The sequence below is a fragment of the Anastrepha obliqua genome, chromosome 1, assembly GCF_027943255.1.
Source record: "Anastrepha obliqua isolate idAnaObli1 chromosome 1, idAnaObli1_1.0, whole genome shotgun sequence".
In the NCBI taxonomy this organism is placed as follows: Eukaryota; Metazoa; Arthropoda; class Insecta; order Diptera; family Tephritidae; genus Anastrepha; species Anastrepha obliqua.
In genome coordinates, this window is record NC_072892.1 from 179,211,583 (window position 1) to 179,232,471 (window position 20,889).

At 35.9% G+C, this 20,889-nt stretch overlaps 1 protein-coding gene across 3 annotated transcripts in view; it reads right to left on the bottom strand.

The window, feature by feature from the left end:
- Nucleotides 1-225: 225 nt before the first annotated feature.
- The window catches only part of LOC129242295 (leucine-rich repeat-containing protein 40), a 63,095-nt gene continuing 42,431 nt past the window's right edge, over nucleotides 226-20,889 (bottom strand). For all 3 annotated transcript variants that reach the window (XM_054878866.1, XM_054878892.1, XM_054878883.1), the window contains 2 exons: nucleotides 993-1,184; nucleotides 226-907 (listed from right to left, as the gene is read on the bottom strand). In XM_054878866.1, coding sequence (XP_054734841.1) covers nucleotides 802-907; nucleotides 993-1,184 — 298 coding nt within the window. In that variant the 3' untranslated portion in view covers nucleotides 226-801. The remainder of the gene's footprint in view (nucleotides 908-992; nucleotides 1,185-20,889) is intronic.

Consider the following 20,889-nt stretch of genomic DNA (forward strand, 5'->3'; position numbering starts at 1 on the left):
AAAACACTTTTTAGTCATAAATGTCCTCGTCTTTTACCAAAATAAACAAATATTTAGAAGCTTTATATGAACGCTTTGGTTTTTATTTGTGTGTTTGGCATTACAGCTTTTCGATTTTCTTTTAACAAGTAGAAGTACTACGGAATATTTATTTGTTGTTTTTGTTTCTTTTTTAATTTAAAGGCTAGGCCTTGAAAAATAATTTTATTTTTCTAATACATAAAGTGAGCGACAAATACTTATTTCTTATTTCTCTCTTAATTATCAAAGTTGTCCTGCGAGTTAAAAATTTATATTGAATTATTTATTATGGCTTCTTTAGTTTTAAGTTGTGTTTTTAATAAAAATTTTAGTAAGTTACATTTGTATGTATGTATGTACGTTACGCATGTTGCACATGATGACTAGTTTAATGGATTAGTATTTATTAAAAAATATATCTCTTAACATAGATCGCATTAACATGAATAGGGAGAGGGAAAGATGAAGCAAAATTTTATTGCGAAAAATATATATATTTTCTTTTTGGTTAAGCGTACATTATCTGGTAAGTATTTATGCATGTATATATTGCGTATCCTCTGGTCACAAATAAAATTCCAAAAGCTAAATCAACTCAGCCGCTTTGCGCCAAAGCTCGCATGTGCCATCAGCGGCTAAGTTAATTTTATATAAAATAAGCAAAAATTGAAAATTTCGCGCGACTATCAAAATTAACATTCTCCATTTCGTTTCTAAAAATTATCATGTTGCTCTATCAACTCTACACTGAAAGAGGAGGCGCAGCTCCGCATTTCAGCACTAAGCCGGTATGCGATCACGCAAATACGACATAATAGCGTCTGTGCCCTTAGCAAGCACTTGATGGCGCGGCTGCCGGAAGGGATTGCCAATCAATTCCAGTGTACTGAGCGTAATAAGCAAAGGAGGAAAGAGGAGACAAAAACAATTAATAAAGTTTCTACAAAAGTTGCGTAGCCAATTTTACTTACACAATGTGTTTGAGGTTTCCAAGTACGGGTGGCACTTGCTCAATGTTGTTGTTGCGCAAATCCAAAATTGCAAGCCGCTTCAAAGCACCCAATCCTGTTGGTGAGGCATCGATATGCTTGATACGATTGTCGCTGGCCAGGAGAATTTCTAGATTTTGCGTTTGATAAAGGCAGCTGGGTAAATGTTCGAAACTGTAATGGAGGAAAAATATGAAATTTTACGTTTAGCAACTTTATTATATTGGAAGCTGCATCTCTAGCTGACTTCCAGTGAAAACTTGGTGACGATCGGTTTAGTGGAAGTGAAATTATTGCGTCTAAAGTGTCAGTATGTTTGTGTCACCGGTACAAAAATGAGTTTCGTTTAAAGAGCTAATATTAAATTTTGTTTTAAAATCGGTAAACCGTTTACCGAAACATTTGAATTGATGAAAAAAGTTTATGGCGATGATTGTCTATCTGTGCCAGAGCTCAGCACCTTCCAGAGAGGACGTAAATGACAATGAATATACGGGCCGCCCAAAATCATTAATCACCGAAAACTCCATCGAAATTGTTCGTAAATTGATCAAAAATGAACCGAAAACATCGTTCATGGAATCGGAGTTGAATATCTACAAACATCGATTTATCCGATTTATCGCATTTTAACTGATCATTTGGGCCCTGTCCACGTTTCATTTCGCACAAGTTAACTGAGGACCAAAAATTGCTCAGAATTCAACATTCGAAAGACCTCATTAAAGAGGCCAGAAAAGACGAGAACTTCCTTTAAAACATTGTAACTGGTGATGAAACGTGGTGTTTCCAACATGAACCTGAAACAAAGCGTCAAAGTGCCGTATGGAAGAGCGTAGACGAGCCACCACCCAAAAAATCGCGTTTGGAGAAGTCAAAAATCCAGTCGATGCTCATTTGTTTTTACGATTCTAAGGGAATTGTGCAAGTTAAGACCACCCGCACAAATTCGCTAACTATGTACAATTAGCTGATGTTATATTTTTTGTTAAAGCTCAGCTTACGCTTTACAACACTACTTTTGCCTACGTGACCAAGATCGAGTGATTTTTTGATGGGGTACGCGCAGTAACAACCATTGCTCTCACACTTTACTCAAAACCAGTTTTGAGGAAAAACTAATGAATTATGAGTTGCATGGCCTAGCGGAAAACGTTGGTGAAATTCCATCGAGCTGGGGTTTGATTGAGCGAAGCATTTTAGTTAAAGAACAGAATAAAGATTGACATTGAAACCGAAGGTCCAACTCGAATTTTTATAAAGATATTAAGTGGCGCCCAACGTGGGGCCTGTCAAATAAATATTTCGGATGCAAGAATACTTCCTATAAGGAAGGCCGGACAAAACGACAGGTCTCAAAAGAACCAGGACCATTATCTACCGGAGCAGTGAATCATACATTGGACACACTTGGACAGTTGGGATACTGTGAAGCCCTTATCTTATCTTTATCTTTTCGTAATTACATACATATGTAAGTAATAATTAGATCTGATAATTATTTCATGTGAGAAATAAAATATAAAATTTGAGACTAAAGTGTTAATAGTCCCGTTTCGTGTCGTATTGAGGTGAAATTTTTTCCCAATTGCGTAACATACACGTGTTCAAAACTAAAAAAGGTTCAATATACTTGCGTAAGAAACAATAAAAAGTTATTTTTTCATCAATTGGGTTTTCCATCTTAAAAACGGCAAACTTGAAAAATTAAAAATCGCTATATCAGGCGATAACAAGATTTCACTGCATTTGTGCAAAGTTATTGAAACTTAGTTCCCAACTTACGTAACATACACGTGTTCTATAGTAACATTTGCTAAATATTTTCTTTCTGGAAAATTTCGCATAGAATTTTTCATTTCAATTAAAAACAAAAACTACAAAGTTTTCCATATTAAAAAATTGCTGTATCAGGCGAAAAGAAACATAGATTTCCGTGAATTATTTTGAAACATAGTAATATAATTTGTCAGATTACATAACATAATCTCGTTTAAAACAGTTAAAACAAATGTACACCCAGTCTTTTAACTTTTACGGCTGTAAAAATACACATTTTCCATAGTGCGGAAAACGAACCATAGATTGTTCAGTTTACACATAGTTGTTTACAGCCACCAGAAATCATCGTGATATCTGTAGTTTCTGCAGAATGGAAATCACAAGAGAGCTAGTTTTAGATATCGTAAGAGTCTCAACCGAGCGTGCTAGGGCAGAGTTCACGGCCCAAATTCAAGAACTTACTCTAGCCTTAAATCGCCTTAAACCACCATGTGTTGAGCCCTACCAACCCGTTGCAATTAACCCTTTAACAGAGTCAGGAAATGCTAGTTTGGACTTAGTAAAGTCTTTACCCGAATTTAGTGGCGATGCCTCGTGTTACCCAGCCTGGCGCTCCGCTGCCGCCTTTGCCATTAATTACTACCCTGAAGGTTCCGAAAAATATTACGTGGCAATGGGCATTTTCCGGAATAAAATTACTGGTGCGGCGAATTCAACACTGTCGTCTTTCAATACGGTGCTAAATTTTAAGGCAATAATCGCCAGGTTAGACCAAACCTATGCAGATAAAAGACCAGTTCATGTTCTGGAAACTGAACTAAGTATTCTTAGGCAAGGTAATTTGTCAATTGCAGACTACTATGACTCGGTGGACAAACATTTGACGCTTATCATAAATAAGCAAATAATGACGAATAGTGGCAACGACGAAGTTATAAAGGCTCTAAACGATCGTGCAAGAGCAAACGCTCTACGAGTACTCATTTCAGGTCTTCGCCGTCCACTATGTGACATATTATTTTCCTCGTCACCAAAGGATCTGCCCACTGCCTTGGTCGTTGCACAGGAGCTTGAGATGAATCACAAGCGCTATGATTTCGCCCAAACCTTTGCAATGGGTAGTTCAGTTAAACCAAACAAAGTAAGAGCGACAATGCCGCAATATAATTTTAATTCACAAAATGAACCAAATCGTTTACCAAATCACAACAATAGACCGAGTCCAATGGACGTTGACCATGGCACATCTATCTATCGAAAAATTAATGCCACTCAAAATAGTGCAATCATTTCTAAAACCCCCAATCAAGCAGTTGTATTTAAACGTTCTCGTGAGCCATCCGGTTCTTCCCAGAGACCTGGTGGAAAGACACAGCGAGTTAATTATATGCCAGACAATATTGGCATAGTTTCTGATGAATCTGAAAACGAAGAACACTACGACGACTATGATAGCTCGAATTTTAAAAGTTATTCCGAAGAGCCTTACCATACATGCGACTCTAAAAATGATTCAGAAATAAATTTTTTAAACTAAAGTCGCTCCTACCTTTCATCACTAAAACTACTGCGAATGGTCAGGAGCTAAAAATATTAATAGATACAGGCACTTCAAAAAATTTTATTAAACATTTTCAATTTCTCGACGGAATTAAGGAGATGAAAACCCCATTTACGCTAAAATCAATAAATGGGCAAAATTTTATAGACAAAAAATGTTTGGTTAATGTTCTCAACCACACCTCGACTTTTTATTTACTTGATAATCTAAAAACGTTCGATGGCATAATTGGTTATGACTTCCTAAAAGAAATTGACTCAAAAATTGATATTAATGCAGGGTATTTATATTATCGGGATGGTAAGGTAAAACTTCAGCACCTTTGTTGCAATCAAGTCAACTTGATTACAATTAACGATGATTCCGTGCCTGCAAGTGTTCAAAATGACTTTCGTCAATTAATTAATAAAAACACTAATGCATTTGCTCACCCAAATCGTTCCCTACCCTACAATACCAATGTCGAGGCTACAATTCGTACCACTACAGAAAACCCAATTTTTAGCAAAAGCTACCCGTACCCGATTTCAGCAGCAGAGTTCATAAACTCCGAAATAAAATCACTCTTAGGAGATGGCATAATTCGCAAGTCGTGTTCTCCCTATAATTCGCCCGTCCACGTAGTAACAAAAAAGGGCATTGACGAAAATGGCAAACAAAAACTGCGTATGGTGATAGACTTTCGGAAAATTAACGAAAACACCATCTCTGATCGATATCCCATACCGGACACTTCTGTCATCCTGTCCAATTTAGGAAAATCAAAGTTCTTCTCCACGCTAGATTTGAAGTCAGGATTCCACCAAATCAACTTGCGCGAGAAAGATAGGCCAAAAACAGCATTCAGTGTAAATAATGGCAAGTACGAATTTTGCCGCTTGCCATTTGGTTTGAAAAATGCTCTAAGCATTTTTCAACGAGCGATAGACGATATCCTGCGTGATGAAATTGGTAAGACCTGCCATGTTTATATCGATGATATAATTATCTTTTCACCAAACGAGCATTTGCATCTGAATGACATTAAAAGAATTTTAAACAAATTAGAAACTGCCGGTATGAGAGTTTCGCCCGAAAAGTCCAAGTTTTTCCAAAAAGAAGTGGAGTTTTTAGGATTTGTAGTGTCGCAGAACGGTTTAAGAACTTGTCCAAACAAAATAACCGATATTTTAAATTACAAAGTTCCAGAAACTTTACGCTCTCTACGATCCTTCCTTGGTCTTGCGGGATATTACCGCAGGTTCGTGAAAGATTATGCAGCCATCGTAAAACCGCTAACGAAATATTTGCGAGGAGAGAATGGACACGTAGAAGCTAACAAGTCAAAAAAAATCCAAATAAAATTGGACCCCGAAGCCATGTCCGCCTTTAACAGAGTTAAGAAAATTCTTGCTTCTGAAGATGTTTTGCTCCAATACCCGGATTTTAGCTGCCCTTTCGATCTGACCACAGATGCGTCTTCAAATGCTTTGGGCGCGGTTTTGTCCCAGAAAAATAGGCCTATAACAATGATTTCCCGAACGCTATCTCGAACAGAACAAAATTATGCCACCAATGAGCGTGAGCTATTAGCTATAGTTTGGGCATTGAAGGCCCTTCGGCACTATCTATATGGCGTCAAAAACATCCATATTTTCACTGACCACCAGCCGCTTATCTTTTCAATTTCGAATAAAAATCCTAACACTAAAATGAAAAGGTGGCGTGCTTTCGTCGAAGAGTTGGCTCCTACGTTTCATTATAAGCCAGGAAGTGAAAACAAGGTGGCAGACGCGCTCTCCAGACAGTTCATAAATAACATGAGTGAATCAATAGATACGGCTCATAGTGAGGAATCATTGAGTAATGTTGTAAAAACGGTCAAATGCCCCATAAATCAATTTAAAAACCAACTAATACTAACAAAAGCGTCATACCTAAATAAAGTGACAAAAATTATTTTTCAGAAACATGTCCGCCATACAATTTCCTTCGATTCGCTCGAAAACTTGTTTGAATGTCTTAAAACCGTAATAAATCCTAATAATACGAACGCGATTCATTGTGACCTACCAACACTTTCCGAAATACAAAACGATTTAGTTTCACTCTTCCCGGGAGTGAAATTTCTCCACACAGAAATTTTTGTGATAGATTTGATAAATAAAACGGATCAATTAGAAACAGTAATTGCAGAGCATAACCGCGCACACCGTTGTCTGCAAGAGAACTTTAAACAAATTTCTCGAGAATATTATTTCCCAAATATCAAAAAAATGTTAAAGGCTATCATTGCAAACTGTAAGATATGTCTAGAAAATAAATACCAGCGTAAACCAGTAAATCTCGAAATAGGCAAAACTCCTATTCCAAAGACACCTGGCGAGATCTTACACATGGACATTTTTTTTACAGACAAGCAACATTTCCTAACCTGTATGGATAAGTTTTCGAAATACGCTGTAGTAAAACCAATTCAATCGCGCTCTACATTAGATATCAAGGAAGCCTTGCTAGAAATACTCCTAATATTTAAAAACACCAAAACTATTGTTTCAGACAATGAGAAAGCCTTTCATTCGATGACAATTAAAACTTTTCTTAGGGACAACTTTTCAATCGAACAATTTTTCATTCCGACGTTACATAGCCAAAGTAATGGGCAGGTTGAAAGATTCCATTCAACCTTAATGGAAATTGCCCGATGCATAATAGACCGGAGTGAAATACGTAAATTTTTTCAAATCATATCGTAATAGCAGGGAAAAGTTGCTACATATCAATACAAATTCAGGAAAAAAAAGAAATTTCAAATCGGTTAATATCTTCCGTTCGCGCATTGCATTTAAAATTTACAAATTTTATAATAAATTGAACAAATATTCGAAAAATTGTAAGAGGTGGAAATGATGTTAGATAAAGTTCATTTTTTGTAGACTATTACAACATCAGGTATAGTTTGAAAAGAAAAACGTCTACCGCTCTATCAAAGCCCCTACAACCCCTGAAAAGAAGTGGAAAATGTCATTTTTTGTATAAATTTACGTAATTGCGGGTGGTTAGTTTCTCTATTTTAATTTTTGTATAAGTCTTCTTGAGTATATAAGTAGAATAAATTATTCCCCTCTTAGCGCGCCCACTATTAAAGAAGTTTTGTACAGCTCTTGGCCCGCCCTTTTTGGACGACTCAGAACTCACCGCGTGAAGGTGACTGTACTACGAGTTCCACCCACTCCCTTCCCAACCAACCAACCAAAGATGAAAAATTATTTATTCGGGAGTGGCAAAGTCTGCTTTAGTGTCAAATTGAGGCATAACTGTACGAGAAGTGAGTGCTGCTCTTATAAACCCATCACGTCTCTCGTTCCCATACACTTTTGAGGACGCTTGAGTTACTAGTTTTACGCAACGCTCCACAGCTTGCGTATGGCATGGAATATTTGTTAAATCTATGGTTAATTTAGGTTTTTCTTTATCAGAAATTAATTGCAAGATATCTTCAGAAGAAAGGCTGTCTAAAATTGGGGGGCAGGTAAGTTTCATTTCAGACCAATTAATTAACTCAAAATGTTCATTTGCTTCAAAGTTCAGTTTAGGAACCAAAAAGTTTCTAATATTTTTGTCTTTTGAAGGGATTTCTTTTATTTTCAGAACTCGCCTCAATCCAAGATCGCGGACATGCTCTCTGTCATCTACCACCATCGAGAGAAGAATGTTTTCTGGATGGGCAAAAAAGGAATTTGTTTGAATAACCTTATGAACTACTGCCTGGACTTCTGAAGATAAGATTCTACATTTTTTAATACATTCTAAAATATTGACGAATTTGTTTTGATTTCGAACCATAGAGGTGCGTATACAGTCAAAATGTATTTTACAATTTGAATGAGATTTTTAGATGGCTCCTGCAAAGAAATGTATAATCGTAGGAACCTGTTTGCAATTGTCAACCAACGAGAGTGTGATATTGGTCCCGGATCTCGATTTGCTAGATCTGGGGAGCAAAAACCAGCATCAATAGCAATGGCAATGTCATGTAAGTATTTCTGATCTTTACTTAAGCTTATTGCGTCAAGCGTTCGTGGAAGAGAGCATTCGATCCTCTGAAAAGCAACGATGGACATTTAGCCAGCTGTTTGCCAATAAGCCCACTGAAAGACTGAGGACCTGTTGTTTTACCATCAAGTATTTCAACTAGATGCCTCAGAGGTAATTCATTAAAATGGAGGAGACAGATAGCCCATTGTACTGGTCTTTTTAAACGCGTTTCAATGAATTTTATTGCACCATTCTTCCACCCAGTATTTGTTGACGTACCATCACATCCAATCACTACAACATTAGATTGATTTATACCATTTTCTTCAAAATAATTTACAATGCTGTATGCTGTGTCCTTTCCACTTTTTAAAGTAGGTACTAAATGACAAAGGTACTTTGAGCCTGGTTCTGCTATTACTGAAATGTGCTCTTCTTTTTTATAGATTGATAACGTTTGTTTCCTTTTTCAACTAAAACTAAAGTGTCATCCATCCTGCCATCAAAATACACACACATCGGATCGTTTAATTGCTCTATTGCATTCCCCGCTTCGATAAGTTTTAGTCTACATTTTTCTTTTTCTCTTCTCATTTTGCTTCGATCAACAACAAAAGAAGTATCTTTGTCCGTTATAAGACCAACGTCTTTAAATGCACTAGACACAATAGCTGCAGCTGCTCTATCAGATACTCCAAAACGATCACTTGTTAAGGCCGTTGCTGGAAGTGATAAGCGCATCTGTGCATTTTTTGAACTTGCGGACTGAGAGGAAATAGAGCGTGGGGTCTGAAAATCGGGATCATTCTTATCATTGTCAACTTCAGGAGTTATCTCTGTTTCAGAATCAATACTACTACAAGAAGGTCCAGGTAAGTTGGTCTGACTTAAGTGACGAGCTTTTCTCTGCAATTTTAATGTAAACTTTTGAGTTTCTTTGGTATCTACTGTCCCAATCTTTCCTTGTCCGAGATATCTTTGAGCATATAGAAATTTGATTTCTAATGGCGGTATCTTTCTATCTTTAGGGCATGTGCAGTTGATAGTTACCGGCCTGGGACAAATACACTTGTCAAAGCTTCTTTGACAAAAGCAATTGAGTGTCATCTCGCACTTGCAGGACGAAATGTCAAATAATGTACTTGAAGATTGTTCAATAAAATCATTGTACTTCTTTTGTTTCTCAGGTGTGTCTTTGTCCCTTGAATAAGATTTACGAAGAGTGTAGTATCGATCATGTAGATGTTTAATCTTTTGTACAACTCATGTGTGGGAAACTATTGGAATCGAAGCCTTGGAATAAAGGGACTCAGTCTGATGAGCTACAGTATCTGCTACAACTGTGAAGCTTAACTTCTGACCAGAACTGGCAGCAGAAGATTCTACTGACATTTTGTACCTCACTTCTTGCCAACATTGTATAATGTCGGTATTAGTGGGAAGGACCGATGACAGCAGTGGTTTAGGTGCACCAAAAAATGGGCAGTGTATGTCCTTACGAGTAAGAGACATGAATAAAATGTTTCAAGAGATTTAATGTTAAGTAATTGTGTAAACTATGTAATTCAAAAGAACATCGAATAGAATTTTTTTTGACCAAACAGCGCTGTTCGACAAGAGTGAAAGCAGAACTGGTAATGACCAGAGAGTACTAGCTCTTCCGTGCACTTCGTTTATCGGTATGCCAGAATCAAAAGCAAAATGAAAAGAAAGACGATGGAATACAAGTAACCATATGGAAGACGATCTAAAGCACAGACGTGTTGTAGTAGCCGTAAGCCGCTTTCACGCAAGCCTCATTTGGCATAGGCTTCCTTAGTAGATTTGGTGTAAAATTGGTAAAAGTTAATCGCTCAGAACCACAGAAATGGATAGATTAGTAAATTAAAAATCTACTACTCAATGCTGAAAGTGCTATGTATAAAAAGGGAGCTCGATCTTTAATCATTTACAACTTCTACAAGTTTTCGTAAATCAGCTAGATTTGGGATAAAATTTGTAAATTTTAAATGCAATGCGCGAACGGAAGATATTAACCGATTTGAAATTTCTTTTTTTTCCTAAATTTGTATTGATATGTAGCAACTTTTCCCTGCTATTACGATATGATTTGAAAAAATTTACGTATTTCACTCCGGTCTAGTGCATAAGAGAACAACAACAGCTGAGTGAGACTATTGAATTGGTGCTACTGGCTACTCATAAGTACAATAACACCATTCCTAAACACAATAACACCATGCTAAACCTATCGACATTCTTCATAACTCTTCGAATGAGGATTTGGAAATGATACGCGATAAATTGTGCCAAGAGCAGGGGAACGTTTTAGGTAGACGGAATAAAAATAATAAAAGTGAAAAAGTATTTTTGAAGAGAAATAGACGTCTAGGAAATAAATTTAACAAGATATTTGTTGAAAAAGTTGTGGAAAAGGATCTAGGCAGCACGGTCTTGATCGATGGAAAAATCATTCATAAAAGCAACTTACGATAAGTGTTGTTGAGCCTTTTTTGTTTCGTATGAGAGTTTAAGTGGTGGAAGTTATTTTGCTACAATGACGCGAAAAAGTTCGTAAGCGTAAAAAAATTTATCTGAAAATGAAATATATTATCAGTTCTGATTATTTACAACTTCCTGATAAAATTAGAATTGTAAACAGACTCTTTAAACTAAGTTTAATTTTCACCATCCTTTGATGAGTTACATTCATTTTAATTTTAAGAAACGTAATCATAGTATAAAATCATGTAATCATAGTATAAGAATCAAACAAATTTATTGTTCAAAAGTATGGAATTTAAGCTCAATCAAGCTTCAACATTAATAACGCTTTTAACTACCCATTTACAACTTTAACGTGCTGCGAATGACGATCCGGTCTACAAAGCCAACAAGTCGTATTTTGAACCTAACTATTCGAACCTCTGAGCCACAGCTTTTTAGTAGCTGAAACGGGGACGTTTCGAACTCGACAAGGAGAGTAGTTAAGACCACCCGCACAAATTCGCTAACTATGTACAATTAGCTGATGTTATATTTTTTGTTAAAGCTCAGCTTACGCTTTACAACACTACTTTTGCCTACGTGACCAAGATCGAGTGATTTTTTGATGGGGTACGCGCAGTAACAACCATTGCTCTCACACTTTACTCAAAACCAGTTTTGAGGAAAAACTAATGAATTATGAGTTGCATGGCCTAGCGGAAAACGTTGGTGAAATTCCATCGAGCTGGGGTTTGATTGAGCGAAGCATTTTAGTTAAAGAACAGAATAAAGATTGACATTGAAACCGAAGGTCCAACTCGAATTTTTATAAAGATATTAAGTTGCACAAGGAGTGCGCGCTAACAGGCCAAACCGTCAAAACAATTTTCTCTCTTGGCGTTTCGAAGCGTTTGTTGCATCGCATTCGTTGAATTCGCCTGAATACCGCGAAGAAGGAAGTTGGCGCTTATTCCATGATAATGCACCATCTCGTCGAGCCACTCTTGTGACTGATTTTTTTACTAGAAATCGCATTAAACCATCAGTCACTCACCGTATTCGCCTGATATGGCTCCCTGTGACTTCTACCTATTCAGAAAATTGCATTTGGCCATGAAAGGAAAACGTTTTGCGCCCATAGAGACAAGCCAAAAGGCTTGTACTGACATTCTGAAAGACATTCCGCTCAATGACTTGAAACACTCTTTCGAAAAGCTTTTAGATCGCGGAAGAGGGTGTATCGAGGCCAGAGTGGACTATTTTGAATAAATAAACTCGAAGTTATCAGAATAAAGCTCCTATCGTTTCCTTTTAGGCTTATACACTTCTAGTTTGCCGGTCCCTTCTTAATAATAGGATTTGTCCAAGTCTGAAAAACAGCCATTGGTTTCTGTAATCATCGATTGAATAAAGTATTTTTTCCGCCCGCCATTTCTTCGAATTGGGGAACAAATAGTAGTAAGAAGGATCCGACGGAGCAACGTCTGGAGAATAGGGACGATGGGAAACGAGTTGGAACCCTATTTCCATTAATTTTGTAACCACAACTGCCGAGGCGTGAGCTGTTGTGTTGCCGTTATGGAAAAGGACAATCACTCGACTTCCTCGATTCAAACGAGTGCCAAATGCAAATGCCTCACAGAGGGTTGAGGTGAGCGCCAATTATTATTACTATTATTATTAAATTACTCAAGCAGTGCTCACAGTGCTGGGAAGCTAAAGAAATGCCGACAAATAAAGTTGACAACTTTTGTTTAGCTACTTCAATCATTTGTGCAGTTTAGAAATTAACGAGTTTTGAGCGGGCGTGAAGCTACTCGCACTATTGAACAGTGGGTCTCTCTAACTCTAATAGCTATAAGGTGACGCAAAATTAGTCACCCTATCGGAAGATTTTTATTTTTTGCAAATGGTGTCGTACGTTAATCATATTTGACACTTGGGAACTAGACAGATAAGCAATGGGGCGTAGAAAAGTAAAAAAAACGGTCATCATTCAAAATAATTTTTCTGTATTTGGTAAAAAAGTTATTCAACAACAGAATGGATGATAATTTTGCGCCACCTTGTACATATATTGCATCAGATATTGTGATAAAAAAGTATTCAAATTGAAATAAGAGAATTTACCAGATTATTTTAAAATAATCAGTAAGTCCTTTCTATAAATTAAAGAAAATTTTTTCTTACGACACTGGACGACACATATGAGAACAGAAAGACTTGACTTCATTGGGTGTGTCCAATTGGCCCTGGTTAGCACAAGAAAGAAACGAAATAAACTGAACCAAAATTGCTTAAGTAGCTTTAACGCCAATAAAGAAGAGGAGAGAGATGTAATCCAATCCAAGCGTTTGAACTTCAACTGTAAACAGAACCATGTACGTGTGTATAATATTCTTGAAGTACTCAATTAAGTTTGAAATAATGGAAATCGGTATAATTTTCGATTACTCGACCTCCCAAACTCTTATAATAAAAAAAAATAAATAAGTACTAAATCAAATGGTTTTTATGGAGGTCTTTTTTATAGCGGAAATACACTCGGAGGACTGCCCTTACCTGCCGAGGGGCGGCCGCTATTAGGAAACAACTTTTTCATGTACGGAGATTCGAACCTACGCACTCGCGAATGGTAGTCACGCACAAACCCATTCGGCTACGGCGGCCGTTATAGACATGGCTAATGTCATTTATTCTATTTCCACTATGAAAAAGAATGGCGATCTAGTGGCCGACATCCTCTATTATGTCAAGAATGTGACTGACAGCTGAGTCATCATCATAAATTTCTAGAGATCCAGTGTGAAACGTAGTGCCACAACGAATTTCTTTCATTCTGGTCCATTTTGCGCCAATCTCTTAACTTCACTCCAGCTAAGCTGCATGGCGCGGGCTTCTGACTCCAGTAGTCGTCTCCAGGTATTCTGCGGCTTTCTTGGGGTTTCCAGTCAATGGAGGCCATTGTTAAGTCCCCATCTCCTTTGCGAACAACATGGCCCATACAGCTCCAATTTCTCTTTAGGATCTCTAAAAGTATTGGCTTCTGCTGGATTCTGGCCCATAAGTCAATATTCGAGATAATATTTTGGGAATCTGTATACAATTCTTCAGCAGAATAAGGGAAAATGTCGTACCCTGTTCACAAGAAGGAGATTACCATGCAATCTACGCCTAGTATAGGGTTTTTTAATAGGTGCGCTTCAACTTTTTTCCGATAAGGAGGGGGAACGACGCAATATTTTTTATTTTTCGCTTGTCATTTGTAAACTTCATTAGTATACATTTCATCATGGAACGCTACACACTTGAGCAACGATTGCAAATCGTGCAAATTTTTTATGAAAATAATCGTTCTGTTACTGCTACTTTAAGAGCATTACGGCCATTTTACGGTCCATTTAACAAGCCGTCCCGTTTTGGGGTTATGTGAAGTCATTGGTCTACAGTAGTGATGGGCAAACTCAGCACATTTGCACTGTGCGGCAGCGTGTGCTTCTGCGTGCTTAAAAGTGCTAGGTGAAGGGGGGTGACAAAGCACAGGGAAGAAACGGAAAAATTGAGCGAGTTGTGTCTGTGTTTGTATCCTGAATGAGAGAGCAATTATTCATGAATTCTTACCAGGGATGCCAACTTTTAACTTCATATCAACAAATTTCTAAAAAAATAGGTTTTTTTGGTAGATTTTTCTTCAATAACTAAATTTAATACATATTAAACTTTCTATTATAATAATGAATTAAGATAATGAAGAACAATAAACAAGCAATTAAACATTTCAAAAGTTCGCGTAATACTGTTTTTTAATTGCTATATGTAAAGAAGATTAAGACTTCTGAAAATATTCAATTTGAGATTAAATTAAAATCTTACATATTGGAAAGCAATGACAGTTAAATCTTCAATAATATTGATCACTGCATATACTGACGAATCTGTAAATTATTTACACTTATCTTATGATTACTTAAATGTTTTTTGAGATCGGATGTATTTTTTTAAAATGATGTTTTTTAAATTGAGCTAAGAAATCCAGAAAATCAAATTTTTTAGCAAATTACTTTATAAAATTGCAAACTCTCTTCAGCTACCGAAGTTTGTCAAATGATACCATTTTTTCTTTTATTAACACACTTTTATTAGGTCGGGTTGTATGTATGTATGTATGTATGTATGTATGTATGTATGTAACGGAATCTTTGAGCTTAATTTTCACTGGCTTCTAAACATCTGATCGACTTGAAATTTTGCACACCTATCAAGGACCGATGACAATGCAATAATTTGATAAAAGTTTTCCATTATCCTTATTGGGATTGCCAGGATTAATATTTTCTGTTTTTACCTGTGGGCAAAAAATAAGGTGAATTTGGTTGTAAAATGAAAAATCTTTATTTATTCTTGTAAATCAGTTTCTCAGGCTCCCTCCACGAAATAAGTTCTTCATCCCGATTACTTCTTTATCACGGCCGATAACTGAATAGCTTTAGACTCACAGTCGATAAGAAAGGAATTAAATGTAACACGAATATATCGAATCATTTATTCACTGACTGCAATGATAACAATAATTTTCATTCATAATAAAAAAAAATAGTTTAAAGAAACTAAAAAATACGCTTTTTTGCTAATCGAACTAAAAAGTAGAAAATAAAAAATAGTTTAAAAAAACTAAAAAACACCTTTTTATTGCTAATCGAACTAAAAAGTAGAAAATAAATTTTAATGACAAAGGGACCTATAATGAAGTAATAGCAAATCGAACGATCAGTCATAGTCAACTACCTCAGAACAGAATTATAACAAAAATTAAGATACAAATAGAGTCTTTCAAATTAGAGTTAAAAGCGTGGGATGCTTGATATAGTAAATATTACAATCATTCTATTGGCAACTACCTATGTACGGAAGGTTATGAAAGTGTAGCAAAATGCATCCCACGCTTTTAACTCTAATTTGAAAGACTCTATTTGTATCTTAATTTTTGTTATAATTCTGTTCTGAGGTAGTTGACTATGACTGATCGTTCGATTTGCTATTACTTCATTATAGGTCCCTTTGTCATTAAAATTTATTTTCTACTTTTTAGTTCGATTAGCAATAAAAGGGTGTTTTTTAGTTTTTTTAAACTATTTTTTATTTTTCATAAAAAGTGGACGTGATTGAAAACTAATTTCGCCTATCTAAATCCAATACACTCTGAAATGCACAACTGCAAATAAAAATAAACAACCAATAGTATATACTTACATATGTATATAAATCATGAATAATAAAATCAACAAATTCCAAAATTGATTCTCACATTTAACAACTGCGGCAACTCTTACTCATAAGTTTTGACATTTCATAAATAAAATCAGTTTTTTCGTGATTTCTTCATTTTTTGACGATATTTTTTGAGACCGGAAGTTACATATTATTGTCGCATAAAAAACCACTAATATTAAGTGTATTTGTATGGTGTGGATGCAGTGAAAGTGCTGAAAATTCTATTTAAAAATTTGAAACGGCGAACGTCAAAACAAAGTGCACAGTGTTCAACTGCCGACAAAAACATACATTTATTTCTAATGTGTAATATATTATTCTGTTTTAACTTTTAATTTAGATAAGCAAAGTTAAATAAAATATTAAATATAAAACATTTGGTTCAGCATGACCTAAAATAAAAGAACATTGTTTAATTTGAATCCGAAGTGGAGTGTAACTTTTTTATGCAAATATGTAGACGGAGAATCACAATGCCTTGTATGTGAAAAACGTGTGGTGTGTAAGGTTTTTAACATAAAGAGACATTATGAGCTGCACAGGAGTGAATATGATGAATATGTAGGAGAAGAAAGGAAAAGTATATACAAATCCTTAAGTCTAAACGAAGAGCCCGATTCGATGTGCCAAATTACAGAAGGTCGGAAAAATTCAAATTATTAAAATTTTTTTTTAATTTCTTAGGAAAGCGAAGATTACGTTGTAGATGCAAAGCGTGTAACTTATGAAATCGCGTTAAACCTTTCTTTTGAGAATCGTGCATTTTCGGATGGCGAATTGGTGAAGTCTTGTATATTATGTATTTGACAAAAGTACAGATATATCTGACATAGCCCCAATTAGCGATTTTTATCCGAGGAGGTGATGCCCACCTAAATATATGTAAAGAACCTTTGGACATTATTCCAATGAAAGGGACGACTAAAGGTGAAGATTTATTTCAATGTGTTAATGAATGTACTGAACGCATGGGTGTATGATGGCGAAAAGTGGTTTGCGTTTGGATGGATTTTTGTGTATTTTGTCATACTGTGCGCATTGCCATATACGTGTGATTTGAATTTGAGAGCAACTAAGTACTCACCAAGAATACCCACTCTGCTATGATAATTTCCTCAATGTTTTTTGAAAGAATCCTCTATTTTTTTAATAGAAACATGTATGAATTGTCCTTTTTAACAAAATAAAATGTATAACATGCATTGTTTAAATCAAATATGGCTGGTTGAGATTACTGTTCGCTGTTGTGACCAGCATTTTTTAAAAAAATGCACTAACATAAAAACATACGATATACATACATACTTATATGTAAACGAAGACAATTTTTTCATTCAGAAAAATATACACCGATTGTCAGTACAAATTTTTCTCCACATAGTTTAGCAACTATGAAACTTTGACATGCGAATGTTCAAACTTCTTGATTATAAAATCGCCTATGCTTCTTGATTACAAAAATTATAAAAGTAAATAAAATAGAAATTTGCAAAGATGATGTTAATATTCAAAGAAGCGTTTCCAATAAAAAAAACCAAAAGCATTTTATTATTTAATATGAACGATCAACACTTCGAAATCCCCTAACATGGAATGAAGTACCCTTATCTGGTAACTTTGCTATTGGCAAAGCTTCACTCTCTTTTTTACAAACACATATGCGTTGCTCAGAACTGATTAATATACGTACACGCCTATTGCTTACCCTTCTGATGTAAGTTTGTCGCCCCCCCATCTAGCACTTTGCTAGCACGCTCTGCTGCGAGCGTGCCACTCTGCTGCCCGTCCCTAGTCTACAGTAACAAGCCGGCGACGATTTGTGAGCTCAGAGCCAATATTGAACGCGAAATTGCTGGAATTTCGGCCGATTTATGCAAAAGAGTGGTCGAAAATTGGGTTCAACGATTGGACTTCGTAAAACGTGCACGCGGTGGTCATGCAAAAGAAATCGAATTTCATACTTAAATGTATATGTTCAAACTCGATAATAAAAAAAAAATTAGTTAAAAAAGTCAAACCGTTTGTGTTTTATTCAAAAAAGTTCAAAAGTTGAAGCGCTCTTACTGAAAAACCCTTTACTATCGACAATCAGTTTCGTGATACCTTCTTTCTTAGCACTAAACTTCATCTTACATGAACTGATTGAAGCTTACGGTGCTCACACTTACCAACGTAAACGTACGCCCGTATCAGCTGACACGATGAAACTAATGAGAGGTATTTCTACTTCTACAGGGTGAACGATATGAAGTGTTACCAACTTCACACTTCGCTTGTATCTTTAAAACAGCTCATGACATCAACGTCAAAATTGTTCTAATGACAGTTTAATATTATATATTGTTTATAAGTCATCAAAAGCATTTGCGTCTCAGTTTTGTTGAATTTTTTTTCTGTGATGGAATTCAAACGTAATAGTGTGTGTAATTGCGTTATATTTGCTGGAAAATCACAACCAGCCATTGTTCGTGAGCTCAGTCACCTCAAAGTGAATAAAATGTTTGTGTATCGCATTATAAAACGTTACAATTATACTGGTAGCATTGCAAATCGCTATGGAGGTGGACCAAAAAAAAACCGCAACAACGCCAGAAATGGTTCGGAAAGTGAAGGCTTGATTTGAACGAAATCCACGTCGAAGTGGAAGAAAAATGGCCAAAGAACTGAAAATATCGCAAGACAGCATTCGACGCATATTGAAAAATGAGCTCAAGGTCAAGGCTTACAAGTTCCAAAAAGCACACGATCTTTAACCCCAGCAAAAAAAAAGTTCGGTGCGAAAGAGCAAAGGAGTTATTGCGCTTGCACGAACGTGGCGAATTTCCTAGCATTGTGTTTTCTGATGAAAAAAATTTCCCAATTGAGCAGTTCATAAACACTCAAAACGATCGAAAATTTGAGCCTAAGTATGGCCACTCGAAGTAATTTCCCATCGCAAGTAATGGTTAGGGCTGCAGTGACCACTGATGGATGCTCCCCAATCGTTTTTATCGAGTCTGGTGTCAAAGTGAATGCGACTTATTATCGGGAAAATGTTTTAGAAGCTGCTTTAGAGCCGTGGACACGCAAACATTTCGGTAGTAGACCATGGACGTTCCAACAGGACTCGGCATCGTCTCATAAAGCTCGTGTGAACTAAGAATGGTTAAAAAATCATGTTCCACACTTCATGAGGACTAAAAAATATGCCAGTATGGGTGCGCTGAAAAAAGCGATTATACGAGAATGGGCTAAAATACCTCAAAATCACATTCGTGCAGCATGCAACTCATTTTTTGACCGTGTGAAGGCTATAGTCAAGGCAAAAGGTGGTCATATCGAGCTAAAGTGAATATATGTATGTAAAAATTGTAATCATTTTTGAAACATTTCGTCTTTGAAATCAATAAAAACTAATTTCACACAAAAAAGTTATGGTGTTTTGAATAGGTAACAATTCATATCGTTCACCCTGTACTTCTCATATCTATCACACGTCAAATCTTGAAAAAGTAACATCACTTCGTCGACTTTAAAGAGATTTCATACAGCACTAAAAGGAGTTACATACCTCTCTAATCAACATGATATTATGGCCCCTATTATGAGTTAGATTCGATCTTCGGTATTCGTTGGTTGTCGAAGATCGAAAATCGAATGTCAATTTGGTATTATGAGCGGTGCAGCCCTGTCGAAATTTTCGTTGAATACCGAATTTAGAGTCGAATGCAATTTTGCTTTCGATTGTGTTGCAGATTGTGGGTAAACTTGTTAAAATGTAAGTTGTTTCCGATTATTTATGGTTTTATAGTAACCAAATAATAAATATATACTAATTTTGTTAATTTTATGCAGGTCGAAAGTCGTGAGTACCAAACAGCAATTAGAAAGGCTGGTTGCATTAATGGAATAGAATCCACAATTCGCAAAAGGGATTTGCACCAAAGTTCAAGCAGCAAAAAAATGGGAGGAATTTACAACGGAGCTGAATTGCTTGGGACCACCAGTTAGAACGGCAGCAAAATGGATTAAGGTTAATAATGGTTTTTTTGTGATGTTTATAGAAATACATTTTTATTTTCCCTTGGCAGGTTTGGGCTGGAATACGTAGAGGAACTGTAATACATATATTTTTCGAATGACGAATAATTGAATAAAGAAAATTTATAACAAAAATAAAACAGAAACTGTGGCGTAAAGGTTTCTATTTAATACTTTTTAGATTTTTCTATAATATTCTAAGAATTTCATTTGTTATGTTTTCTGCTTCTCCGTTGTTTGTCTCCACTTCAATATCTTCAGCATCATCGTTGAGGGTCTCATCGGATAACTCTTCATCCGGAAGTTGAACATTATAAAACAAGCAAATGTTGTGCAAAGCTGCACACACATTAATAATTTGTGTTGCTTTTTTTGGAGAATAGTGAAGAGCTCTTGGCTCGGGTGTACTGCTGCAACTGGTTTTCTGTACTGGACAGTAGGTTCATAAACGCCTCTTTAGATGATCTAAAGTTCTTTAAAAATCTGTAAGGAAATTTCTGTAATATTAAGTACGTCAACACATTTTGAAAATTCTAAACATACTCAGTGGAAGCCATTTCTAGGGGGTTGGATGCGCCCCTCAACTGTTTTCTACTTCTAGCTAGTTCCGCTAATCTTTCATCGTCCGATAAATCGTCGAACCACAACTCCGTTGTACTCATTTTGACAAAAAATACTTTTTTTAACTTTTAAAATTGTTAGGAAAGAATTTCAATACAATCGGTTTTGCTTTTATTTTAA